The 22,605-nt window shown below is 36.2% G+C and overlaps 1 protein-coding gene across 2 annotated transcripts; it reads right to left on the bottom strand.

The window, feature by feature from the left end:
• Positions 1–296: 296 nt before the first annotated feature.
• On the bottom strand, positions 297–20,265 carry LOC121985926 (splicing factor U2af large subunit A-like). Of its 2 annotated transcripts, none has more exons than XM_042539651.1 (10): positions 20,130–20,265; positions 18,037–19,598; positions 17,781–17,918; positions 5,745–5,816; positions 2,164–2,205; positions 1,972–2,061; positions 1,768–1,875; positions 1,596–1,688; positions 1,390–1,469; positions 297–1,315 (listed from the first exon to the last, which is right to left on the bottom strand). In XM_042539651.1, exons 2-10 carry the CDS (start codon positions 19,405–19,407, stop codon positions 580–582), a joined length of 2,730 nt encoding a protein of 909 aa, XP_042395585.1. In that variant the 5' UTR covers positions 19,408–19,598; positions 20,130–20,265; the 3' UTR covers positions 297–579. The 2 variants fall into 2 exon arrangements, with proteins under 2 accessions (XP_042395585.1, XP_042395596.1); XM_042539662.1 differs by having other exon boundaries at positions 1,774–1,875.
• Between the last annotated feature and the right edge of the window lie 2,340 nt (positions 20,266–22,605).

Raw genomic sequence — 22,605 nt, 5'->3', positions numbered from 1 at the left:
AATTATTATTATTATTTATCTCATAGAATTATTATTATTATTTATCTCATCGAATAGATTCTCAAAGGATCAGCCACTACATCAATGTAAGATAATGATCTGAGCAAGGTGATCAAACTAGACAAACTTGGTGAGTTGAGTGAACTCCACGAGATAGATAGCTTGATGGATTGGATAAGCTGGGTTGACACTACAGGACAAATACCAAATGAAAAAAATACATATATATATTTCATTTCCAAGAATAACGATTTCATTCCGCCATGTGTAGGTGACGAAGAAGGAACATCCATCCATTTTCAACAATGTGAAATTCATAATGAGCACATGCCCAAGTAAAAGGAACTCCAAATACATCAAGGCAATGAGTTGGCAGGTAATATTCCACTCTTCATCACAGAACAAACTCATTTTCAATCTAATTACAATGAATAGCAGAGGGAACTGGAGTATTGATATTTGTAATATTTAGATATGGGTAAAATGACTAACTAACCTCCAATTTCCTTTATGGAGTCTACTCCTGCAAAATCTTCAATTAGGACAGACATTTTAAAGTGAAGAATGCAAGAATATTTGTCATGGTTGCTTTAATCCATGGAATCGTGCCAGATACTTATCGTAAGGGAAAAAACCAGCTGTGACAGTCTGTTTACCATAAGTTCGGCCATGCAGCGAGTGTGCTGCGAAACAAGCTGCTTCTTTCCTTAGGAACTCCACAAATATACTGCTTGGTTCAAACACAAATTCATCATCATCCTCATTTTCATCCTTTCCATCATCAGTTCGCTCTTCGTCTGCTACTGCTGCAGAATCCACACTAGCAATTTCCACATCCTTCTTTATTCCATCGGCTTCATTTGCTGTTAATTCTGCAGGTTCAGCAACAATATTATTCAGGCAAGCACTACTTTCAATCTCGGTGTCCACCGAACCTAGTTTTGGTGAAGATGAACAAGGTATCAGGCCAATCTCTTCATTCATGCTTGCATCCTCATCATTCTCCAGCTGTTGGCCAATTTCCTCATTAGCTACCTGTTGGCCAACCTCTATTGCAGGCGCAGAACAATCAGTCCCATGGGTGATTACAGACTCCCCGAGGGGCATGTTAGTACCATTGCTTATACCTCCTGCCCTTTCAATGTCTTCTTTAGGCATTAGATCTTGAGAGTGTTGATTCTTATCATCTGGATCCTCCATTCTGCATTCTATCTGGACGGAATATTGATTAACACACGATTCTTCGAAAACTCCAGCAGCACCTACTTGGTCATTATTATATCTTACAATGTTGACTTCTTTTACAGTTCCAAACCTGCCAATTCAAACACTAATACATAATGATGCTTTAGACATCTGGGAGTAATGACTAACACAGAATATACATACCTCATGCACTCCAAACGTACATCTTCTAATATTTCCTCCAGTTCAGATTCAGAAAACAGCTTAAGTTCCTCCTCAGTGAGCTTTTTACAAATAAAAGTTAGTCAAAAGGAAGAAATGAAAATGGGGCATAAACACTGAAGTTTATATCACCAATGATGTTTACATGTTTACACAGTTGAAAGTAAACATTATTTGGTTTTGCATACCACATTTTTTAAATGAAGGACTTTAGTCAATGGGAGCAGTAGTGGCTTGGCATGTGCGGGAATATCATAACATGGAGCACTTTCAGTTTTTTCCTTAACCATGATAGTGGCAGGTCAGTCGCATATCTCATCAACCTAAATATGAAATGGATGACTTCCAAAAGTAGAGTACCTCAACCTCGAAATCAGGAAAAGCTTGCACTACAGTTAGAATACATCCACCAAGCTTCATCCCATTTAGCCCAGCGCATCCCTTTGAAGTAATTGAATGGTCTTCATACTGGGGTACCAAATTTCAATAACAGGCACTTCAGTCATGCTAAAGCATAAAAGTAAGAAAATTTAGAGAGCAGGTACATGAGTCATGAATTTGTACCTCAAGAAAAGCACATGGTCCATTAAGTTTCTTGTCAAACCCAAAGTGATATGATTTAAGATTCCCATATGCACCAACAATCTCTTTAAGCTAAAAGAATAACTCAAACAGTAAATGTGATTGAAGAGAAGTTGCACAATCATGGACCATGTATTCTTCTAATAGAAAAGAAGATTTAGACAAACATCATACCATATTAGATGAGATATCCTCAGAAATTCCTCCTATGAAGATCTGGAATATAAAATTTAACATAACCAAGCATTAGATGTTGAGCACATTCAATTATGAATACCATAATCAGAAATATCGACCAATTCAACCTTTCAACCTTTTTCTATAACTAACTGGCTCATTTTGTGTATAAATTTAATAAAAAATTATTCATCATCAAGGCATGTTTTTCCCAACTATTTAGGGTAGACTATATGGATGCTATCTATCCCTGTGAGTCTATAACACCAACCAAGTCTTATCCCACTAGGTGGGATTGACTAGATAGATCCTTTTACGCTATTGGACTCTATCCCCTATTATATCATCATCTATACTTAAATAAATTTTATCTTGTTTTATTGTTGATAATAAAGTTTTTTTTTGTCGTTCTCTTTCTCGTTTAATGTACGTAATTATCATAGTTTTACATCACCTAACTGGAGTATTTATTGATTGTACATGTACCCATCTTAAACGTGTGAGTTTTTCCTCAATCGATGCAACTCAGACTTTCTCTCTAATACTCTCATTTCTTATTTTATCCATCCTTATATGTCCACACATCCACTTTAACATCCTCATCTCTACAACTCTCATCTTTTGCTCATGTGCTCGACTCATAGCCCAATATTCAACATCATATAACATAACAGGTCTAATCGCCGTTTTGTAGAACTTCCCTTTAAGTTTTAAAAGTACTCTATGATCACATAAAACACCCGGTACTCTCCTCCATTTCAACCATCCTGCTTATATTATATATAAGACATCTTTCTCAATCCCTCTATTATTTTCCAAAAATAATTCTAAATACTTAAAACTCTCGGTTCCAAATAACTCGTCATCTCCTATCTTAACAATTCTCATTACATCATATTGCTAAACTTAAATTTCATATATTCTGTCTTTACTCTACTAAGTCTAAAACCTTTCACTTCTAGTATTTTCCACCAAGATTCTAGTTTAGCATTTACTCCTTCATATCTCTTATCTACCAAAACAAAATCATCTGCAAACAACATGCACCACAGTACTATGTCTTGAATGTGTCCAGTAAGTTAATCCGTTTGGAGCTTAGAGCTAATCTTTGATGTAACTATCTTTATTAGAAATATTTCAGCTAATCCGTTTGAAGTTTTCACTCTAGTCATTACATCCTCATAAATCATTAATTAGGTCAATATATGTTACGCTAACATCTCTCTTTTCTGGAATTCTTTATATAATTTTTCTTAGGACCCTATCATAAGTTTTTTCTAAGTCAATGAATATCATGTGCAGATATTGTTTTTGCTCTGACTTTTCAATTAGTTGCCTAAGAATATGTATAGTTTATATTGTCAACTTTCCAAGCATGAACCCAAACTGATTTTCGATCACCATGGTCATTTTTTCTTAATCTTTTTTCTATTACTCTTTCCTAAAGTTTCATGGTATAACTTATTAGTTGAATACCCCTATAGTTTATACAATTTTATGCGTCTCCCTTGTTCTTAGCCCGTGAATCTATAAGTTTATATAACCAAACATAGCTTTTATCATCCTATATAGTCATTTTCTTTAATCTCCCTCAATGCCTTACGTCTTCCACTCTTATCAATTCAACTCACGAAACTACATAATTTCTTGGTTCATCACCTTTGAACATATTTATGCCATTTCAATCTATTTTTTCTCATTTTATCAACTATTGGAGCACACACCTAACTGCTCCTCCATAATAATATTTTTTTCTCTTATCTGTTTTAGTAACCCCATTTGTCTCTTTTATAATCCCACATTTACAACATAATATTCTCTTTGCTGCTGCATTAATCTTTTCTATATGTTACTTCCTGACATTCCAATACCGATCTACCATGTAGGACAGATTATACCAAGACTTATTAAAATTTTCTTTTCAAACAAAGAGCCATACGATGATCACACAAGACAACCTGAATATCGTCTCCATTTCAACCACCCACTCATTAACCATTGATATCTTCAAAAGTCGATTCATGCAAGAAGACAATAAATATGTTTAGGTGCTTAAGTTCACTTTCATGATTCCACTATATGGTCAATCCTAAGGAACTAGTAATAACAAATTGGAGGCCTCGAAGGAAATTTGTAAATATGAAATAGCACTTACATTCTATAAATTTGAGAGTTGGAAACGTTTAGGCGTGGAATCCTTCTACGTGTTTTAAATTTAAAAAATAAAACTCCATTTCGGCCCCTGAAGTTTCAAAAATATCTCCATTTGTCTCTAGACTTCTAACAATTTGGAGGACCCATAAATTATTTAATGTGTCTCCATTACAAGACTTCAATAAAATAACAATGTCCAAAGCTATCCTAAGCTCAAAAGAAAACATTGACAATGCATCACACGAGGTTCAAACTGTTCAAGGCTCATTTTACCTTCCTGACTTAATTGGGCCTTCGTTTATGATGTCCACTTAGAAAACACTTATCAGCTGACGAAACCTAATCCACTCAAGGTGTCACAATATATGAGAAATTAAGACCTGTAGCTATTTATCCAGATGCTTATAATCAAGGTTTACTGTTCAATGTGAGAATCTCGATGTTCAAATTAAAACCGTGCCATGACATGTTTTTCACAACATGACAATAAGGATCTGGAGGTGCTATCTCATATGCTGGACTAATATCACTGATTAGTTCTTTCGTCACACTAGGATTTCTCATTCTCTGTTTCATTAGGAAGCATTTATGAACAAAGAAAAAGCTTCAATCATACACACTGGAAGGATAACACATACAAGCCAATTATTTATATGTATGATATGAGAATAAGTACCTTCTGGTAGAATCATCTATCCTTTAATATAGTTCATTTGTCTAATTTATCTATCTAAAGATGATGATTGAACGACTAAAGGAACCTTATTATAATGGAATGATAAAGAATAGGGATCTCAAGATATTGAGTTGTATTAAAACATGTTTTTAGTCCACGTTGCCAACAGTTTTGACCAATGCACACAAATAGGTCAAGAGGTGAATTTCAAAATCACATTTAAAAGCTGTCAATTCAACTAGCATAGCATGTGCAGTTTATTTTTTTTATTGGTTAAAAAATCCAGCATAAATATGGTGGGGTGGAGCATGATCAACCTTGTCAAACTTTTATTAATGACCTGATAGTTTCTGACAGTTTAGGTTTATACCTTTATTCAACTCGACATAACCAACTTTACATGAAATAAAAAATTAGACAAATTTAACAAAGCAACTTAAACACAAAATATAAATGGCAATAAGTAGGATGAGAGGACTACACAAGACAATAACATACATGTGTATCAGGGAAAGCTAATGAGCTAATGGAATGCTAACAGTGCTTGTGACTGTGAACTCTGCGTAGGGATGTGAGAGAGACTAGAAATTTTGCTAAGCAATGGACTGGACCAATTAGATCTGATCTAATATGTTTTCCTTAGTAATATGCAATATCATCAATCAAGCTATAGCAACTAACCAAATGCAAATGACTCAGCATAAATATCCAGTGAATTGAAGAATAGAAGAATATAATGAACAGGCACCTTGTAGGGTGATTCCCTCACAATATCAGCTACCACGCTTATCTCTTCCTGTTCTTTCTCTGGAGCATCAGTCTGCATGAAAATAGGAACTGTCTGAAAACCTGCTACAGAACATCAACCTTAATATAAAAAAAAACATGATGAACAATGAAGACACTAAACAAGAAGCAACAACAATTCACAAGAACCACAAAAAAAAAAGAATATCATAGATGCTCTAAAAAAAAATCAGCTTGTAGATAGTTGTCTGTGTGCACGTGCTGTATATATATCAATCCATTGAAAAGGAAAACCTGGTGATGCTCCAAAACAGAAAAATAACTACTAGTTTCGAGTACATTCAGTGACATGTCATCACAATGATTATGTGCCTTTACAACTGATGAAAGAGATAAGCGGTGCAAATTTCACAAATGAAAAAGATTTTGTATGAGGCATATAAAACACAACAAATAAACATCCCTCTTAAAGAATGGAATCAGCTACCACAGGAAATACTGGGTGGTGAACACATCAGTATGCTACAGTGTAAATGAAGATAAAAAAAAAAAAAAGACAATCCGGTGCACGAAGCTCCCGCTATGCGGGGTCCCGGAGAAGGATCCATTGTACGCAGTCTTACTCTGCTTTTTGCAAGAGGCTGTTTCCAGGATTCGAACCTGTGACTTTTTTGGTCACATGGCAACAACTTTACCGCTGCGCCAAGGCTCCCCTTCTCGACAGTGTAAATGGAGATACTATACTGAAATCTTTTACATTCTTAAATTTTTTTTATTGGTGTACTGAAGCGTAAAATACTCTTAGGTAACAAGGCATAGTATTATAGCTAGAGGTAAGCTAAAAAACAAACTCCTTGGAGCAACATTCTTCTCTATCCCAAGTCTAGAAGGCTAATTGGGATTTCTCATGTCTTAGGTTTACAAAACTTGCTTCGCCTTCCCCTCATATTAGACTTGGAAAAACTTGCATTTGTATTAGCTCTTATTCGATAGACGCGTTCAGATCTGAGAAATTTTTTAATAAACCTACTCACAACAAGGTATTCATATTTGACAATGGACACAAAAAAGTAATTGGTCACCAGGATCACCATTATGTTTCAGATGGTAGACAGAGATGACATGTTTCAACTCAATCCTACTAAAAATAAAAAATACTCTACTTAAATAAAAATCAATAACTATAGCTTAATCAATTCTCTTGATATGCATCCTTTTTTCTAAATCTGTAGTGTGTGTCTATAACATTACTCCCTCCCTGAAAAACAAGTTTGTCCGCAAACACGAATGATGGGTAACATTCTATGATAGCTACTGCGTCTTCCCATGACTCCGCATGGTTTGAGGAGCGTGAGTGCTTATGATCGCATTGAAGGAAATTTCAACATCCTCGACGTGGTCTTGTTCATCAGAATCTTTTAATCCTCAAGCTAGAAAAAGCTAGAAAAGGCATTTGCAACGATGATCCGGAGTGTAAAGTTCATCACAATTAAAACAAAAGTCCTTGGCACATCATTCTTCCATTTCCTCCCGATTTAATCATTTGATAAATGCTTACTTCGGTGGCCGGATGAGGGTGCATCGCAGTGTGACGGTAGATTCAGATCGTTTAGAGCGGCGTTCATAAAAACGGGCAAAACTCATAGCCAATGTGAGATCTTTTGAGTGGTGAAGCTCGACTCCCACAGCGATGTGATCTTGGAGGCCACTAATGAATATTTGAACTTCTTGTTCTAATGTTAAGGAACTCGCTCGTGCCACCAATTATTCAAACTTTCACAGGTAGTCTTCCACGGATCCTGATTGTTGAAGTTTGGCAAGCTCGCCTAATTTGTCATTGCGAACAGGTAGCCCAAACCTCATATTACACAGATCTTTAAATTCCTCCCATTGAATATGAGGTCGATCACATTCTAATTTGATGAACCATAATTGGTCATCTCCCTCAAGATGGAATGAGGCTAGGCCAACCTTTTCTTCTTCCGAAGTGCATTGATGGAAAAAAAAAATGTCACATCAATTGAGCCATCCCAACGGATAAATAAACTCGTCCAACGACCCTAAAACAAAAGGTCGTAAATTTCTAGAAACTATTGATTTATCATATTTTTTTCAAGTATTAACCAAGAGTTCATAAAAAAATAGTAAATATTATTAATATTAAATTTTAAAAAATATTATTAAACATATTACAATTATTTACAATTATAAATAATTATAATTATATTACATATATGAGTATAGGACTTTACGTGGGAAATCCATTTTCGAATATTGTGGTATATATGAGGATCCCTCCTCAAGGTCACAGTACCCTTTCAAGCGATGCCCTTGTGGGTCAAAATGGTTGCTACTCTCTTCACCGGGATAGTTGTTGTGCAAGCGTAGCTTAGAGAAGCATTTGGACAATTCCTCTAGTTGAGCATGGATAAGCTGCTACCATTTTTCATTGATAGCTTTGTCTTCCTAGTAAATTTTGAGAAAAGCATCAAAGCATTGTTGAAGTGCTTGTGAGTCACCCATTACGATGAGCTCTGATACCAATTTGTTATGGTCCTTGGATATGGATGGCGTAATGAGACGGTTTACCAGCTGATCGGTGGAATTAATCTTCATCTTCTTGGTTTTACGACCTTGACGGCCTATAGTGAGTGATAGGGGATAATTTGAAGTTCCTTGGAAATAGAGAACCTCTCAATCTATGAGGTTTGATTTCTTTTTGTAAACTCAGTCCTCCTCTTTATTGCATTATTCCAACCATTTAAATGCAACTACTAATGCTTCTTCCGAACGAAGGAAGAAAACAAATACCGAATAAGAAAGGTTTATTCTTACAAAAAATAAAAGATACTAGACTCAATCCTACTGAAAATAAAAGATACTTGACTCAATCTAAAAAATACTTGACTTAAATAAAAATCAATTACTATAGCTAAATCAATTCTCTTGATATACACCCTTCTTTTTAAATATGTGGTGTTATGATATGTGGTGTGTTCATAACGCTCACATCCCTCAAAACGACATCAATTACGAGCTTGCCATAGGAGAAAAATCATACAAGTGATTGCTAAGTAACGTGCCTTTGCCACTCGTCCTTTGCCATGGATTTGCCTACGGAAAGCTCGAAATAGACTTGTCATCGTGTTGATCTCAAATCTGATACCGGTCCATCCGCGAACCCTACTCCACAGTTGCATAGTGATTGCACATCGGAAGAAAATGTGTCCATTGGTCTCATCTTCTTGCCAACATAGTGAACAGGTGTTGTTGGGTACATAGGGCATCTTGTCCGTAGTTCGTAATCTTTCATGTGCCAGCAGCCAGTAGGTGAAGTGGTGTTTGGGGTTTTAGATACCACTATTTGTGAATTGACAGTAAATGGTTATGTAAATTAAGCATTTCAAAATTTCTCTGTATTGCCCACTGAATGAACTATGCATCCGTTACTAAATAAACTGAAAAGTTTATGGTGGATTTTCATTGAAGAAATATGGAAATTGAAAGAATTATTATCTGAGCATCATAAATTATCTTAGCAAGTTCCTACTCGGGATAGAACTTTGCATGATCTAGCCCTTTTAATATGTTTCTCACACTTGGTTCATCTGCATATTAATATCCTTGAAGATAAGAGCTAGGCAGGAACAAACAGGAAGTGAGATGCAATGCCTTCAGATAAAATGATCAGGAATTTAACATAGAAGACCCGTGCATATAGGTAAGTTTCTGTAACTGGGAAGATGACATGATCAAATAATTGAATTGTGACTCGGAGAAAGAAAATCCCCTTAGTAGATGCGTTGTTGTACATTCCAGGCACAATGAATCCTAAACACACTTTGTGCCAGCGCCTGCCATAAAAGGAGACCTAATGTGTCAGCACAAGTATAATGTCTACATATCAAACCCATGGTGAGCCCTAACTAGGTATAAAGTGCTAGACAACAAGACCAAAATACAAATTTCTCAAAATTTCCATTCATTGATTACTATTTTCAACACAGGAGAGAACAACAATACCAAGTATATATCATTAACATAGTTCAAGAAAATACACTCAGCTTCTAGCAAGGAGCAATCTAAAAGAGTGTCAATAATTTCATATAGAAATTGAGCTAAAGAAATATAGCACACAAGTTTGAAAATCCAACTCATGAACAGTCGATTAGAATATATTTCTGCATAAAAACTCCAAAAGTATATACTGGGACACCAATTGTCTGAACTTAGAAAAAGAAAATATATAATGAAAAGGAGAGTTAAAATTTAAAGCATATTTATACTGAGATACCAAAAACATCAGAACTTAGAAAAAGGAGAGTATAATCTATGTATTATATGGCGAGGCAAATTATAACAAAAAATAATCTTTGCAAGAAGGAAAAAATGAAAAATATGGGTGTGGAAAAATCAAATAAGACATATTGCTTTTGGTACACTTGCAATGACTGTGCCTATCGTACCCAAATGTAGAGAACCATAATAGAATATGATACTATATTTGTAAGTAGTGGACAAGTTCAGTTCTTCATGAACCAGGTCGTCATGCATCAGATTGTGTAACCTCAGTCCCACAGAAGGGCCAACATGCTTCACTAAATATCATTTTGTAAAACTTGCCATAAAATTAAGGCAAACATGGCAGAATGATTCTCCAAGAAGGTACTCTATTAAAAGTAAATCACCAGAAATCAGTGTATAAGCAGTACATCTTGCACAACACCTGGAATCAGCTTTATAAAGTCCTCGCTTTGTCATGATCACGAATGCGAATTATGATACACCCAATAAAATTACCCTATTTAAAAAAGATTTCAATGTGATAGTCAGACAATGTTCGATTGGGGAAAACAATTACCACTGCTATTGCAAACCCAAAAGGAAAAATAGGTAAAAAAAACTGCTAATACGAACCTCAAAAAGTAATTTTCAGGAATGACTCAAGAAAAAAAATTGTGATAACAATTAATCCATCTAATTCCAAAGTTTAAGGAATATATAGTTTGGTAAATTTAGTCCTAATCTACTACAAAGTAGAAACTTTAGTATGAAGCTTAAATTGAATTTAACTTGTCAATACCATCAACCATTCCTCAGCTAAGACCAAATCCCATTAAAGCTCAAACATTGAACTAGTACCCACATATGCAAGTCTTCAAAAAGAAAAGTAACGTAGTTCAATTACAAATCTGATGATTTAGTACACTAGTCAGATGCATTATTTGCTATAATCCCCAATAGGAATTAATTCTATAAATAGAAGTGAGGCCTCATTCGATTAGCAGAGAGAGCATTACTGTATTTCAGTCCATTTGATATCATGGAAAGGAACAACAATAAATAAATTGGAATTGAATGAATTTTACATGATTTTAAATATCACGGTGAGGAGAGTATCGAATGAATAACCATACTGGGAGAAAAGATTTCAAAGAAAATATTTAGATCTTTCTCTGATACAACGGATCATTCTTATTCACCAATCTCAATTCACTTATTTTATTAATTACAGGAAATGAATGATAATGCAGAAAGCACCATTCAGCATCCAGATTGAAATAAGAAACAAGTTAACAATATAGACACCAAGAAAATCAGATTGAAAAGTAATGTTCAGATGAAAGCAAAAGAAATAAACATTTTTTTAACAAACAAAATGAATTCAACCAAGTACATTAGGCAGCACAAAGTTACTAAATTAGTGAACCCGTAACAAAAAGTGATTACTAATTAGCATTCAATGCAGCATGTAGTGGATATGAAAAACTATCAGAATGATAATTGCAAAAGAACCAACCACCAGAGATAAATTTATCAATAACAGGTATACAAATGATCAGCTCACTGTTATGATCAACATTATTTAAAAATTCATAGTTATATCACCGACTAAAACATTTATAAAAAAATGTCGATGAAGCCAGAAATGTGATGACAGTAACAATCACCAATAATAGGGTGACAAAAGGGCTCCATCTCTCCGCACAGTGTAACACCTATTGTTCACAGTACATAAGGATTTAATTCACAATAGAAGCATTCAAAATATACAATACAACATGGGATAAGATGGTATCAAAGTTAAAAATAGTAGCTAAGAGTGTCCTCGGTGAGTCAAAGGGGCATGCACCGCTATGTAAAGAATCTTGGTGGTGGAATGAGAAAGTACAAGAGAAAGTGAAGGAAAAACGAATAGCTTATAAGGAATTATATATTTGTAAGAATGAGGAAAACTTAAAAAAATATACAATAGTCAAGAAAGAAGTTAAGAAAGTGGTGAGTGAAGTAAAAAATGAAACTTTTGAACGGTTATATCAAAAATTGGATACAAAAGAAGGGGAAAGAGACATTTATAGAATAGCTAAAGTGAGAAAGAAAAACAAGAGATCTTAGTCAAATAAAATGTATTAAAGATGAATGTAATAGGGTATTAGTAAGCGATGGAGAAATAAAAGAGCGGTGGAAGAGGTATTTTCATCAACTTTTTAATGAAGGTTTAGGAGACCAACTTAACTTGGGTAATTTAATTAGGTCAAATGAGCATCGAAATTTTAATTTTTATCGTAGAATTCAAACTTCAGAAGTAAAACAAACTTTAAATGAGATGCACAATGGAAAAGCCGTTGGACCAGATGATATTCCGATAGAGGTGTGGAAGTGCTTAGGGAAAAAGGTATTGAATGGCTTACAAAATTATTTAACATGATATTGAAAACGAAAAAAATATCTGATCAATGGAGGATAAGTACTCTAGTTCCCTTATATAAGAATAAGGGAGACGTACAAAATTGTACAAACTATAGGAGTATTAAACTAATGAGTCATACTATGAAACTTTGGGAAAAAGTAATAGAAAAAAGATTAAGGAAGGAGACCACAGTGACAGAAAATCAATTTGGGTTTTGCAAGGTCGACAATAGAAGTTATACATCTTCTTAGACAATTAATTGAAAAATATCGGAAGCAAAAACAAGATCTACACATGGTATTCATTGACTTAGAAAAAGCGTATGATAGAGTCCCAAGAGAAATTATATGGCGAATTTTAGAAAAGAGAGGTGTTAGCGTAGCATATATTGAACTAATTAAGGATATGTACGAGGATGTAACGACCAGAGTAAAGACTTCAGGCGGAGTAACTGAAGCATTTCCAATAAAGATAGGGTTACATCAAGGATCAACTCTCTATCTTTTTACACTAATTATGGATGAACTCACTGCGCACATTCAAGACACAGTACCGTGGTGCATGTTGTTTGCAGATGATATTATTTTGGTAGATGAGACACGTGAAGGAGTATATGCTAAGCTAGAATCTTGGAGGGAAACACTAGAAGGGAAAGGTTTTAAGCTTAGTAGATTAAAGACAGAATATATGGAATTTAAGTTTAGCAGTATTAGAAGTAATGAAACAATTGTTAAGATAGGAGAGGACGAGTTGCCTGGAACCGAGCGATTTAAATATTTAGGATCATTTTTACAAAATGATGGAGGGATTGAGAGAGATGTCTTACATAGAATACAAGCAGGATGGGTGAAATGGAGGGGAGCGTCGAGTGTTTTATGTGACCGTAAAGTACCTCTTAAACTTAAAGGTAAGTTCTATAAAACCGCAGTTAGATCTGCTATGTTATATGAAGCTGAATGTTGGGCTATAACTCGAGCACACGAGCAGAAGATGAGAGTTGCAGAGATGAGGATGTTAAGGTGGATGTGTGGACATACGAAGATGGACAAAATAAGAAATGAGAGCATTAGAGAGAAAGTCGGAGTTGCATCTATTGAGGAAAAACTCCGAGAGACACGTTTAAGATGGTACGGACATGTACTTAGACGACCAATAAATGCTCCAGTTAGGCGATGTGAAACTATGATAAATATGCATATCAAACGAGGAAGAGGATGACCAAAAAAGACTTGGTTAGCAACAATAAAACAAGATAAAATTTATTTAAATATAGATGATGATATAATAGGAGATAGAGCTCAATGGCGTAAAAGGATTCATACAGCCGACCCCACCTAGTGGGAAAATGCTTGGTTGTTGTTGTTGTAGAAGCCTTCAAAATCATAGTTTTTGATGCATATAGGAAAATATGACAACCTTTAACCTTTTAGTCCCCTAAAGAACATGGGTACAAGATTCAAGAATATCTTCACCCGGGGACTTACCATGGCATTACTCCCTCTTTTCACCACTCTCCACCATGCCCGTGTGCCCTCCCTCAAACAGTCATGATTCAGGTGGCCCTCTGACTGGAACACCACCCACAAATATGAACTGTTTTTATTGGTTTGTTTGAAAACATGATAGGCTTAGCTAAATGATAAAATCATAAATCGTAATTGTTTAAATGAACCATCAAAACGTGTACATGAGAAAATATCATAATAAGTGGGATATAAATCATATGATTGTTGGAAATTAGTACTAGAATTTGTGCTCAAAGCTTTCAAATAATATGAGATGGTTATAGAGAGGCTTCTTTGCTGCATTCTACTAGAGTGCATGGTCTAAAATATCATTGCATTCAATCAACATGGGTGAAGCTGGAACAGGGTTGACACCAGAAAAATTTATAAGATTTGCATTGCTACATGAAAATTGTCACTTTGTCTCCACCTGTACTGTGCAAGACCGAGCAAGCAATCTTTCCAGCAAGAGTAGAATTTTAGAAGTCGTCACACCTGTTTTCCAAAATGCTCCTCCACCCAACCCAATTTAACTGATACATTGCCAAACAATTCAAGTATATTGGATGCTATTTCAATCGATTGGTAGTTGTTAATCATGTTTAACTAAAAGTATTTAATAGCCTTAAAGACCTTGAGTTTGTGTCAATCAGCAATATTGCACTACTAGTGTTTCCCTAAATTTGTAACAAACAGGCACTGTTGCACTCCTGGTGTTCATAGAAAATTGTTCATATTCATTTTTTTTAAAGCCCCATGTTAGAATAACATCAAGTTGACTGGAATCACTTTAAGTCAGCTGCTGGTTTATACAATAACTGATTTAGCGAAGCAAGTTAGGTGAAGGGGAATTTGAGGACGTCTCAGGTACATTCTTTGGTAAATTTCAAGGTATGGTGCATTTTTTGGGTATTTAATAAAGTGTGGGTGTGCCCTTGGTAAAAGGCTGGAAGTTTGAATTATGGAGAAAAACTTTAGAGACAAAGTTTAAGATAAATAGAACACAAATTGAATATACGAAATGTAGTCTCACTAGCAAAACAAAAAAAAAATAACGAAGTAGATAGAGGAACATGAAATCTCAATAAGTAAGAATTTTAGGCATCTTGCATCTACTATTTAATAATAGGTTAATGATAAAGATATTATTAATAAGATAAGTATATACATATATGGTTAGAATGGAGAGGAGCTTTTGAAGTCTTATGTGATCAATGTATTCATATTCGTTTAGGCTAAAAGGAAAATTTTATATAAGTGTGGTACAATTATGGATTAGAGTAGTGGGCTATTAGGAAACAACATATACAAAAATAAAAGTTATGTAGTAGAGATAAGAATGCCAAGATAAATGGGTCGAGTTACTAAAGACTATAAAATAAAAGATACTAATATTCACGAACAATTAAATAATGATAAAATGAGAAAAAATAGGTTGATGTGACATGGAGTTTGAGATGTTATGGACATTGTTAGATACGGCCAATAGACTATAAAACTAGAAGAGTTGAATGAGTAAAAGGTGCAAATCGTAAAAGGAGACCAAAGAACATTAGTTTACAAGCAATAAAGATTTAACTAATGAATATAGTATTAATATGGCCATGCATAAGCACAGTGGAGGGATAAAATTCATGTAGCTAAGTTGAGATAAACATGGTCTGACGATGTACTTATTGATAGCAAAAGGTGAAATTGTCACCTAGGCAAACCCTCCAGAGTGGCCCCCACTGTTTGGAAGAGAGGTAAATCATGGGGGGTTTCGCCCACCGACGATGTACTTATGTTAGCACCTCAAGTGGCAAAGGCATGTAGAAGATTAAACTACGCAGCATATTTTAATGTACATAAATGAAATTATTATGGCAATAGAATGCTTATGAACTGTATTGTTCAAGGTTAAAAGAACATTAAGCCGAATATATTTGAGAAACCTAAGCTAGTGCACTAGAGGCACCAAAAGTCAATGTCATTTATTTATCTAACTTGATAATGAAATATGGTCTTTAATTATTTTATATTATCATCTTAACTTGATGTAATAATACTCATATAGTTGAGATACAAATGATTCTTTGACAGTGATCTTAAAAAATATAATATCATGAGATAAATCCAAGTGACTTTTTCCCTTTTTTTATTCTTTTGCAGTGTTGTGCACATGTAAATTGCCTGTAGGTCAAATAAAAAATGGGAAAATTTGATACTCCTTGTTTACATGATTTAGTTTACTTTGCCTATTTATTTTATAAGTGAGTGACAGTAACAATAAGGAGAATGTTACCCACACTGAAGAAAAAAAATAGACTGCTTACACAATCTTCAAGTGGTTGTGGAAGAATTGATCCATTTTCTCATTGATCTATATGAAAGTGTGGAATGTCACAGGAAAGATGATCTATATCCCCCACGATGTGTGCCACTAACTGAGAGTCATTCTAGAAGAAAAAAGGAGTTAAACAGTTGGTGGATCTACAATAATGTTGTCAGTTTTCCTAAATAAGAAAAACCCAATTAGAGAATGTGGGATATATTCACTGTGATCTCTTCAACTGTGAGAAAACGATAAAGGAAGAACAAGAGACGATGAATTTAAGGGCCTTTGATTTTGGCTTTGAATCAAATAAGGATTTTGGCTTTGTTCCAAATAAGGATGATGAAATGGTGAATTGGAGTGATATCAAGGCTAATGAACCATTGATTAATTAAAGTACAAAACCTATGACCATTTCAATTCGTTGCTTAATAGGTTGAAGAGGGATAAGCAAAAGTGATACTTAGCCAAAAAAAATGATGCAACTTTAGAATGAGAATTGTAATCTAAACCTCGGCATAGCCATTAACAGTGAGTCTAACCAAAATTACAGTCAGAACATTCTCAACCGAGAGGCAATCCAAGTCACCATACAAAAGTGAAAGACAAAGGTCCAATAATATAAAGCAAAGAGAGACAAAACTCGTGTAACAACTTCAACATCCAATTTAAAGAAATTAGATAAAAAGGTAAGAGGTGAACTAGTGATTAGGGAAGAATATATAGTTGCTTCTTTAAAGAGGATGTCAGACGAGGAAACTTCATTTTCATGATATTATTATTCACCATTGTCCAAAATAATGATAACATCATTCATAGGGATGCAACAACGGTTAGTGAAACCTATGTGACTTCAACTCCAAAACCCAAGTCATTAATATGCCAACAAGGTTCACACATGCTAGCCAGATGAGAATCAGACCCTAAACCAATTAGTGCCACTACCAACAGTGTTGATACAAGGATGCCGACCGTATAAAGTTTATGATTAACACAATAAGGTAGAACCACCAAGTGTGAAAATGTGGTCTTAATTTAGTTTTGCTATGACATATGGTGATAAAGCACCAGAGCTCCAGCATCTACTTGTATTCGTATCTTATAAACCATGTTGATTCCAATTCTAGCAATGTAAGTCCAACTTCCATCTTTCAACAAAGATGTATTGATTGGCATGTGGATCAACCAATTAAAATATGCTAACAGCAATAGATCGGATGATGAAAATTTTAATGTTAACCTCATAAGCAAGTTGCAAGGCCAGATGTCTCATTCAATGCAATAAAATAATAATCCACCATTTGACCATTAGACCACTGCTTTTTACCCACACAATGCATTAAGCTTTATTTAATAATCCTGAAAGTTAAAATAATATTTAAAAGATGAGACTCGCTGTGGTTACTGGTTAATAGACGAGGCATAGTTATAAGTTCCGAGTTCAATTATCAATGTACCACAAAACTTTCAAGAAATTAATGTAAAAGAAGTTACAAAAACATGAGTAATGAATATTAAAGGCCTTACTAATGCTTCAACAAAGTCTTTTGGCCTTCTGAATTTAAGAAGTGCTCCAGAGAATGACCTTCCATCAAATGTGAGGGCAGAATTAGCATCCTGGGGTGTGAGAAATTCAACAAGAGCTTGATTTCTCTCTTTATGTAACTGTAATATAGTAATAAAATTATGCTAGTATCTCATTATAAAAACAAATAAAATGGAATAAAGCAAGCAATATCAAACTATAAATCAATCATCTATTTGAAGTAACATTTCCACATACTATGCAGTTGATACATGCACTAGTTCCTTTGATGTGATTAACACCTGATGATACTAACAGATCATTAAGAAAATCCACTACTGACTTTTCAGAAGCTGATGCAGGTAAATTTTCTACATAAAGCCTTCTCATAGGACGGGTTGCTTGTGTTAGCTGCACAGAATCAACAGATGCACTAATCACAAATGATGGAATCTCTGCAGCAGGTGCATGCGGTGGAATTTCGGCGGCTGCTGTGACTGGTTCAGTTAAGGCTGGCTCTTGTATCTTAGTGAAAGCTGTCTGATCATTAGAAGGCATCACTCTGAAACCAGAATTCCTTGCCTCTGAAGGAGGATGATCCCATTTGGCAGCTTTCCGTTCTTGAGACGGAAGAATTGGTGATGGACTCCTATGAGGAGCTTCAGGTCTCTTCTTCCTAGGAGAGTAGCCACCAAGCCCACTCCCATGTTTGTGATGATTGGAAGCATTATACCCATCATTCCCTGACGTTATCAGCTTGTCCCCATCAGAATGCTTTCTCCTTGATTTTTCTTGGTGTGATGAAAATGATGAATGTTCATGCACCCATCCACGATAGGAATGCTTATGTACCTCAGGAGAGGACCTATAGTGTTCTGGTTCACGTTCACGTTCACGTTCTGGGCTTCTAGATCTCCTCCTTTTTGACTTGGGTTCTTCAAAATAAGGCTTTGAAGCATCCTTCCTTCTATCATTTCTTTCAGCATATTCTGAATATTGAAGTCTCTGAGAATCATACCTATCAAACTTTCTCAAACTAAAGTACTGAGTTTCTGATCTATTTTTTTCATAGGTATAACAATGTTCCTTTCTTTGTATCTCCTCTCTTGGTTTTCTCTCTCTATCCTTATGTTTATCCTTTTCTGTGCTATGGTTCAGTTGTTTCCTTTCCAGATCTTTTCTAAGACTTGTTTCCATTTTGTCATCTCTGCTCCTATGATTATTTTTCTTTTCATTCATTCTTCCATTATCCTTGCGGTTACTCGTGTAGTTTGATTTTGATACCTCATTAACATCAAAATCAAGCTTGTGCTTATAGGTGCTCCCTAATTGACCATCCTTTACCTTCATTGTTTTTCCTTTTGCCTTGATAGAGCTTTCTTTCTTCTCATCCTTCAATTCCTTCATGCCCTTATTGGTCCTCACACCATCCATTTGGTCTGAAGTGAGTTTTACATCATTCTGTACCAACTGTTCCTTCCAGCTTCTTGTTCTTTCTTTACCATCAGCTGTGAGTTTCTTTTTTCGCTTCAACATGATATCTTCAAAGCTGAGAGGTCGAGTACGGGCAGAGGTTCCTTCATTACAGTTACCAATCAACTCCTGCCTTTTATTTGTCCTACTCATCATACTTTTGGCAAGGAAACCTAATGCATCTTAGAATATGTAAAAATATTCTTGAACTATTCACTAATCATCAAATAACAAGTAGATACTCTTTTCATTTCCCATATTTTTACACTCCCTCCAGCTAGTTTCACTAAAATGTCACACAAATTGCAATGAGCCGTCTAATGGACAGCTATGGACTTTGCAGAAATCTGCATTAAACAACAATAGAATGATTGGGATGTCAGCACGACAAGTAAAAATTTCTACAAAAACAGAATAATTGAATTGTGACCATTAGGAAATAAAAAAATAAAAATTGCCGTCCCAGATTCTTTATCCATATTCAATCAGGCAAAATCCAACAAACTGATCATGATATTAATTAAACTCTTGTTATACCTTTTCAAATAACAAACTTTGAAACGACAATCAATGTGTCAAAAAGAGTACACCTCAAGAACTAATTATGAAAATCAGAACTGAAAACGAAGACGAACTTCACTGGCCTTGGTAACTTGCTGCCAAAAAATAACTAAAAATGAGATAACCATCCGTCCCAAGAATGTCTGATCCAAGACCGTATTTAGGAAGGGTCACAGCCTTTAAAAAACAGCAAGTTCAAGAACTAGAAAAAATTCCGTAACATAAATTTAGACCCTCGAAAGACAAAATCTCCACTCAATGTTGCTGCAGCGAGGACAAAAATCTCGAAGAGGCATGAGTCGAAGAGGAAAAGTAACCTGGCGACTTAATGCCGGACGACAAAGATCGCTCGTCCCGATTCTTTCGGTACTTCTGGTGGAGGCGAGAGTCTGCTGCGGTGTACAAAGGACTGCGTCGCCTGCATCTGGATACAGATCGCCTTAAGACAGATCGTATGCCAAAACTAAAGTAGGCTACAGAGAAAGGGAGCATGTCATTGGTCCAGCAAGTGGAGCCCACCGTCTGACGGTGTAAGCTTTCACTTAAGTGTAGTATTGTACGCCAACCGAAGGGTAGGTCAGCGTATTTCTTAGGGTTTGCTTTTTTCATGATTTAGCAATGGAAAAGAAAGAAGCTTCAAAAATGAAAAAAAAGTGATGCCAATGAATTCTCACTCTAGACTCTTACATGCCCAATTAATCCTTGAGGTGGGTGGCATTTTTCTTAGTTTGTCTATCGATAAATTTGAAAGCACAAGTAACTTCTCGCCTAATAACGAACGTCCTAGATTTTGATATTTTCATCCTATGGGAGGAAAATGTCCTACAGTGTAACGTAATGAGGACTTAAACCAGTGTGTTTGGTAAATTGATTGAACTCCCTGCCTCTACACCATCAGGAGGGCAATATAAGTCTTGACCTATACATGCGAGTCCATGCCAAACAGCCAACAAACATGACATGAAGGCATAGCTTATGAGGATCAGGTCTTCATGACTTGAGAAAGATGACGGATTAGGAACAACCTCTTTAGATACATCCCGGAAAGGCTAAGTGCTCATGATCTAGAAAAGATGGTGGATTGGGAACAACCGCTTTGGATACATCCCTAGAAAAGTTGAGTCCTCATGATTTAGGAAAAATGGTGGATTGGGATTAACTCCTTTGGATACATCCTCGGAAAGGCTAAGTGTTCATGACCTTGGAAAGATGGTGAAAGCATAGCCTAGGAGGATTAGGTCTTCATGGCTTGAGAAAGATAGCAGATTGAGAACACCCACTTTGGATACATCTCCGAAAAGACTAAGTACTCATGTCTTAAAAAAGATGGTGGATTGGGAACAACCCCTTTGGGTACATCCCTAGAAAAGTTGAGCGCTCATGGCTTAGGAAAAATGGTGGATTGGAAATAACTCCTTTGGATGCATCATCGGAAAGATGGTAAATTGGAAATAACCCCTTTGGAGATATTCCCAGAAAAGCTAAGTGTTTAGGAGTCATGGGATCAAGCTATTCTCTTCCTTAGTGGGATCAAGCAGATTATTCTCTCTCTAACTCTGTAGACATTCGGGAGTTGTGGGAATGAGTCTATTTTATTCTCTTCCCAACTCTGTAGACATTTATGAGTCATGAGATCGAGCTATTCTATCCCTCAATGAGATTGAGTTATTCTCTCCCTCAGTTGGATTGAGCAAATTATTCTCTTCTCAACTCTGTGGGCATTCGGAAGTTGTGGGATCGAGCCTTTTATATTCTCTCCCTGACTCCGTGAGTGCTTAGGGGTTGTGGGATCGAGCTATTCTCTCCCTCAACAAGATCAATTTATTCTCTCTCTCAGCTGGATCAAGTCTTATCATATTATATCCTCAACTCTATGGTATTTAGTGTTAGGACCAAAAGTAGCTAGAGGGGGGGGGGGGGTGAATAGCTCGTCGCGTTCGCTCGGTGCGCTTCGTTGCTTGGCGTTGCTTGTTTCTTCTTGGATGTGCAACGGAAAATATAGAAACAAATACAACCACGCTAACACTAGGATTTTACTTGGTATCCACCTCCAAAGGAGGTGACTAATCCAAGGATCCACACCACGCACACACCCTCCACTATAAAACACTCCTTTTCGGTAACTACCGAGGGCGGAGAAGCCCTACAACACTCTCAATACAAGAAGAAGAAAGGGAAATACAAGTTAAGCAAAAGCTTACAAGATGTGCAGTAAAAACCCTAACCCTAACTTCTTCCTCTTGCAATAGATCCGCCTCTTGACTTGGAAAGCCTCCAAGAACCTTCAAGAACTGGCGATCACGTGCTTGTAGAGAGCTGTGGAGGAGCTGGAATAAATCTGAGAAGAGCTCGTGAAGACGAAGACCACGCTCGCTGCGGCTTTAAACCCGACGCAGCGGTCGGATCCCGATCGATTCAAATGTTCCGAATCGATCGGGAGGCTGGATCGATCCACGGATCGATCCGAGCGCCTCTCTGGAAAAGCGCTGGATCGATCCACGGATCGATCCGGCGCTATCGCGCGAAAGATCATCGCCCGATCGACGGTCGCGACCTGGATCGATCCACGGATCGATCCAAGCTTCTACTGGCACGGATGAACACCGATCGAGATCCTTTGGAATCGATCCACGGATCGATCCAGACTTGGTTTTTGCCCAAACCAAGTCCCAAACCTCCCTAACCAACATCCGGTCAACCTTGACCTGTTGGTACATCATGCCTCGCATCCGGTCACTCCCTTGACTGCCAGGACTCCCCAAGTGTCCGGTCAATCCCTTGACCCACTTGGAC

Source organism: Zingiber officinale, chromosome 1B (assembly GCF_018446385.1).
Source record: "Zingiber officinale cultivar Zhangliang chromosome 1B, Zo_v1.1, whole genome shotgun sequence".
Lineage (NCBI taxonomy): Eukaryota > Viridiplantae > Streptophyta > Magnoliopsida > Zingiberales > Zingiberaceae > Zingiber > Zingiber officinale.
This window is presented reverse-complemented; position numbering and strand designations above follow the sequence as displayed.

What these genes read in the sequence shown, in the direction of transcription:
- LOC121985926 (XM_042539651.1), bottom strand. Translation starts at nt 19,407, where the DNA reads ATGATGAGTAGGACAAATAAAAGGCAGGAGTTGATTGGTAACTGTAAT. An exon ending in GTGCATGTATCAACTGCATA is followed by an intron (nt 17,919 to 18,036) that starts GTATGTGGAAAT and finishes ACTATATTACAG; the next exon opens with TTACATAAAGAGAGAAATCA. An exon ending in GACCATGTGCTTTTCTTGAG is followed by an intron (nt 1,876 to 1,971) that starts GTACAAATTCAT and finishes TTGGTACCCCAG; the next exon opens with TATGAAGACCATTCAATTAC.